The 5,929-nt window shown below is 35.2% G+C and overlaps 2 protein-coding genes across 6 annotated transcripts in view; one reads left to right on the forward strand and one right to left on the reverse strand.

The window, feature by feature from the left end:
- The window catches only part of LOC106877315 (cytosolic carboxypeptidase 6-like), a 511,794-nt gene extending 506,456 nt beyond the window's left edge, over positions 1–5,338 (reverse strand). The window contains exon 1 of the mRNA XM_052971128.1: positions 5,315–5,338. Coding sequence (XP_052827088.1) covers positions 5,315–5,336 — 22 coding nt within the window. The 5' untranslated portion in view covers positions 5,337–5,338. The remainder of the gene's footprint in view (positions 1–5,314) is intronic.
- The window catches only part of LOC106867250 (ELAV-like protein 1), a 120,425-nt gene continuing 119,395 nt past the window's right edge, over positions 4,900–5,929 (forward strand). For 2 of the 5 annotated variants that reach the window (XM_052971119.1, XM_052971122.1), the window contains exon 1: positions 4,900–5,772. In XM_052971119.1, coding sequence (XP_052827079.1) covers positions 5,719–5,772 — 54 coding nt within the window. In that variant the 5' untranslated portion in view covers positions 4,900–5,718. The remainder of the gene's footprint in view (positions 5,773–5,929) is intronic. The other 3 variants (XM_052971121.1, XM_052971118.1, XM_052971124.1) reach the window with 3 other exon arrangements.

A 5,929-nucleotide genomic window follows, 5' to 3' on the forward strand; every position in this document is an offset into this window, starting at 1 on the left:
AAAAAAAAAAAAACAAGAAAACAGCATTTAAAAATTTTAATTTCCTCCATCCCCAAATTCTTTAATTTTCACTTTTTTCAGAAATTTTTTTTTTGTGAAATATGTAGGAAAATACAGAGCTTCAATTTTCACTTTTTCAGAATTTTTTTTTTTTTTGCAAAATACGTAGAAAAATACGGAGATAATCTCTGTATTTTTCTACGTATTTCGCAAAAAAAAATTTTGATAAAAGTGAAAATTGCAGAATTTGGTGGGGTGGGGATGGAGGTGAAATTAAAATTTTAAAATGCCGTTTTTTTTTTTTTTCACAGAATCAGAATCTCTGTACTTGAAAATGGGGAGATTCTGTGGGAAAAAAATAAGAAACACGAAAGGGTCCACATTCTTTACGTCTGCCCACAGTGCTACCTAAAAATACATAGAGTGTCCTGGGATAAATATAGAGAATCCTTTGTTATTGAATAACATAAGAAATATTGTTGAAATATTTTCATCAAGTGCAAGGGCTGGATATCATGGTTTGGGATAAATTATATGTGCCATCATAGACATCAGCTGCCCTACTGATGTGAGTATCTCTATGAAAATCTAAGAGAAAGAGGATAACAATAGGTATCTGCTTTAAAACATTCCGTTGGTGCATTTGGTTACGTGAGTAAATACCAAAGCGACACTCTAAAAAAAGGCTAAGGTTTTCAGAAAAGGAACTCAACCAACTCACATGCACATTACAAATACAATTAGTAAGCGGGGCAGTAAAATTATACAAGACTTTTCTCAAGTTCAAAATGTGACATTGTTTTTACTGCTGACATTCCAACAATGGTAGTAAGATATTAGCACTGTTTGAGAAAGATCTGTAGAAGGTAGAGGCCACTGGTAATCCACTGGACATGTAATGTTAACTTGCATGATTAGGAAACCAAAAGTGAACAGAGCCAATGGTATTTTAAAGGCATCAGCTGATGCATTCTGTCAGAAATAATTCATTCTAATTTTGGTAACAGGTTAGTAATTTTGAGGAGGCAGGGTAACTCACTTACATAGACCCTAGTACTTGACTGGTATTTATTTGATTGATCCTAAGAGGAAGAAAGACAAAGTCAACTTTGGTAGAATATAAAGCTGAAAGAAATGCCACTTAGCATTTTGTCTGGCATGCTAAAGATTCTGCTAGCTTATTGTCTTTTTCTACTATAGGAAAAGTCCCTAAATTTTGGGGGAGGGACTAGCTAATTATATCAACCCCAGTGCTCAACTGGTACTTATTTTATTGACTCCCCAAAATGATGAAAGGTAAAGTTGATCTCATCAGAATTTGAAGTTAGAATTTAAAACCAAAAGAAATGCCACAAAGTATTTTGTCTGGTGTGCTAACGATTCTTATTTCTTTATTGCCCACAAGGGGCTAAACATAGAGGAGACAAACAAAAAGATTAAGTTGATTACATTGACCCAGTGCGTAACTGGTACTTAATTTATCGACCCCGAAATGATGAAAGGCAAAGTTGACCTTGGTGGAATTTGAACTCAGAACGTTACAGCAGACAAAATACCGCTAAGCATTTCGCCCGGCATGCTAACATTTCTGTTTCTGCCAGCTCGCCGCCTTCTAACGTTTCTGCCATTTCGCCCGGTGTGCTAATGGTTCTGCTAGCTCACAACCTTAATAATAATCCTTTCTACTAAAAGCACAAGGCCTGAAATTTTGCAGAAGGAGACTAGTTGATTGCATTGATCCCAGTGTTCCACTGGTACTTAAATTATCGACCTCAAAAAGATGAAAGGCAAAGTCAACCTTGGCAGAATTTGAACGCAGAATGTGCAAATGGACAAAATGCTACTAACCATTTTACCTGATGTGCTAATGATTCTGCCAGCTCACCACGTTAATAATAATAATGGTGATAGTAATCGTTTCTACTATAGGTACAAAATCTGAGATTAGGGAGAGGAGAAAAATCAACTACATTAACTGGTACTTATTTCATCAACCTCAAAAGGATGAAAGGCAAAGTCAATCCAGCATGTAACGAATCAGAAAAAATGCTTATAAGTAGTTTTTCTGGCATGATTTTATTACAGATGGGGGAAGTTGATTACATCAACCACAGTTCTTGATTCATACTTATTTTATTGATCTTAAAAGGGTTAAAGGCATAGTTGATCTCAGAAAGTTACTAAGCAATTTGTCTATCTTGCTAATGGTTCTGTCAGCTGACCACCTTTATAATAAAAGTAATAATAATCCTTTCTACTAAAGGTGCAAGGCCTGAAAGTTTGGTACCAGTGTTTCACTGGTACTTAATTTATCAAGCCCCTGAATGAATGACAAGCTAAGTTGACCTTGGCAGAATTTGAACTCAGAATGTAAAGACAGGCGAAATTCTGCTAAGCATTTTGCCTGGTGTGCTAATGATTCTGCCAGCTCACCACCTTAATAATAGTAATAACAAGAGCACTCAGAGAGCGCAAACCTCTGCGAAGGCAACACCAATGTCCTCTCAACGATTAGCCAGAGATGATTTTTAAAATGAAAATATCTGAAGTAAACTTGACTGCTCTCACAAACGAGAATACTAAAAAAGGAACCTGACCACTCTCAAAAATTAAGTAAAAAAAAGCAGGAAAAATAATCCAGAATCTTTGTCCGGTACTGGATCAATCCCCAAATCTAATCAGTTCATGCCAGTCACGAGGCCAAACACCTCTGAAAGTTTCATCCAAATCCATCCAGCTGTTCTTGAGATATCTTTCCACGGACAAACAAATAAACAAACAAACACGACTGAAAACAATACCTCTGCCTTCGCTAAGGCAGAGGTAATAACGATATGATGAAAGGCAGCACGCTGACAGAAACGTTAGCATGTCGGGTAAAATGCTTAGCAGTATTTCATCTGTCTTTACATTCTGAGTTCAAATTCAACTTTGCCTTTCATCGGGGTTGATAAATTAAGTACCAGTTACGTACTGGAGTCAATCTAATCGACTGGCCCCCTCTCCAAATATTTTGGGCCCTGTGCCTAGTGTAGAAAATAATAATAATATGATGAACTGGCAGAGTTGTTGGTGTGCTGAATAGAATGCTTTCTTTGATTCCTTTCAAAGTCATTGTCATTATTATGAAAAGGGGAAGGCGACGAGCTGGCAAAATCATTAGCATGCCAAGGGAAAGGCTTAGCAGTATTTCATCTGTGCTCAGAGTTCAAATCCTGTTGAGGTCAACTGTCTTTCATTCTTTTAAGGTTGGTACATATAAAAGTCAAGAGTAAAATTGTTTGTGCTTTGGAGAACATTCCTTGTAGTATCTGTTCCAGTTCTTTGCATTCTGAGTTCACAGTCTGTGTTAGTATCAGTAGTCAAACATGGGAGAACATCGCTCAAACCACAGTTGACCAAGGTACTCACTGGATTGCAATCAGCTAGCATAAAGACACGCTAAGGCTTCTTTCAACAGTGGATTGAAAGTACCTGAATGAAAAAGTCATTGTCATTATGAAAAGGGGAGGGCGACAAGCTGGCAGAATCATTAGCATGCTGGGTGAAAGGCTTTGTGGTATTTCGTCTGCCACTACGTTCTGAGCTAAATTCTGCCGAGGTCGACTTTGCCTTTCATCCTTTCGGGGTCGATTAAATAAGTACCAGTTACTCACTGGAGTCAATGTAATCGACTTAATCCCTTAGTCTGTCCTTGTTTGTCCCTCTATGTTTAGCCCCTTGTGGGCAATAAAGAAATAAGAATCATTAGCATGCTGGGTGAAAGGCTTAGTCGTATTTCGTCTGCCACTGCGTTCTGAGCTCAATTCTGCCGAGATCGACTTTGCTTTTCATCCTTTCAGGGTCGATAAATTAAGTACCAGTGAAACATTGAGGTCGATGTAATCGACTAGTCCCTGCCCCCAAATTTCAGGCCTGGTGCCTATAGTAGTAAGCTTTATTATGAAAAGGGTGGTGGAATGGTAAAATAATTTTTCGTATTGAAAAAATACTTTTCAGCATTTGTTTTGGCTCTTTTTGTCATGAGCTCAAATACTGGTGAAACTCGAAACTTAAACTTCATTGAAAATCCATTATTAAAACCATTCCACCAATGATAATCCTACCATATTGTCCAATATAGTATTGTTTATTTAAGATAGTAAAGTGTTATTTGAGTAGATCTGTTGTTTCTGGTTGAGTGGCTGTATACAGGCTTCCGTCGTGGTAAAGTACCAGGGTCGATTAAATAGACTGTGGATAGATTCATCCCCTTAAGAAGTGAGTCCCTGAGGCAGTATTAAAAGATCATCTTGCCATATTTATGGTCAAACCATTCTAACTATTCCTTCCCTGTCTTCACTTTAGATTTACATTGTGAAATAAAATGTAAAAAAGATTTGTTGTTTATAGTATACATATTACAAAGGTGACATTACAAATCATATCGAAAATTTTCTTTAGCTAAATAGATACATTGATTTGGAAATGAATATTTTAAAATGAAACAGTAGACCGCATCTTTTGGTAACAGAATATAGTCGAATATTCTAACCTCAATCCATGAAGAATGATAAAGAAAAGCGATCAGTGGGATTTGAACTCAGAACATAAAAGGACATAACTAAATTCACTATTGAATACCTCTCTTCAATGCCTTCTTTAAATCAAGATACGAAGCAGAAATTATTTCCTTTGACCTTTCCTTACAAAATTCAAACTTTCTACATTTTGAAAATGTTATTTTAAAGCAATGCTGATTAAAATAATTAAAGTTTCGCAGAAGAAAATTAAGGATATGAAAAATTGATCGGAAGAATATGAAAAATTAAAATAGCCGGTATTAGCACTCTTAATCGATAGAAAACATAAAACAAAAAGTTCAACTGAAATGAAGGTTCGGTTGCCATGGCAACAATAACAATGGCGGCAACGTTGTTAAGCGAGTGAAATTATAAACAAAATACCAAACTTCAGAACTATGTCAATATAAGGCAAATAACATTATGAAAAAGATAACAGTACATAAATTTCATGTAACTCGCTAAAACGAAATCAATAAAAAGCAAGAGAAACGAACGAACATTTAAAAATATTCCGTTACATTTTTCTCTATTGCAAAAAGGAACAAACAAAAAAATAACCCTTACGAAATTATAAAAACATACTGAAAGAGAATGATTATTTCAGGATACAAACTTCAAAGCTAAAATTTTTTATCAGAAACATATTTCTCTTTCTTTTTCTTAGTTTACACGAGAAAAGTAAATGTACTTAACGGTGCACCAAAAAACCATTGGCAGACGACATAAATACAAATGAAATGTAAACAAACCTGAATCACGCCTGTCCGCCATAGTTTGTCCCACAATGCATCAGTGTTTCCACTTAGATAAGAAGAAAGCGAGTGAAGGGAGAAGATTATTTTTATCGTCGCCTCCTTACTTATCTAGCTATTTATTTTTTTAAAAACACCAACAAATAAACACATACACACACATTTATCTATATTTTATACATTCACACACACACAAAAAAATAAATAAATAAATAAACAAGAAAAATATATCTCACACATATACTCTGACACACACACATGCACACATATAATGTTTAATTCTCTCAATTGAACTAATTATCTTAAACCCATTATTAAACTCTTAATCACTCGAGAAGATTATCTAAGAAATCTATTGAAATATTTGTCTATTTGCACTTTTACATTATTGAAACGTTATTATGGTCTTCACGGTTTCAAACTCTGACTGCGTCAATAGAGGTGTTACCAGATTTGTAAGTACTTTTACTATCATTTTCACTTTCATTTATTTATATCTTTTCTTTCTCTTTAATTCATTTTCATTTGTTTATTGGCACACGCAAAATAAATACACAATACCAAAAGCGTGTGCTCCTCTGTCTCTCTCTCTCTCACATACGCATATATATA

This window comes from Octopus bimaculoides, chromosome 10 (assembly GCF_001194135.2).
Source record: "Octopus bimaculoides isolate UCB-OBI-ISO-001 chromosome 10, ASM119413v2, whole genome shotgun sequence".
Taxonomy (NCBI): domain Eukaryota; kingdom Metazoa; phylum Mollusca; class Cephalopoda; order Octopoda; family Octopodidae; genus Octopus; species Octopus bimaculoides.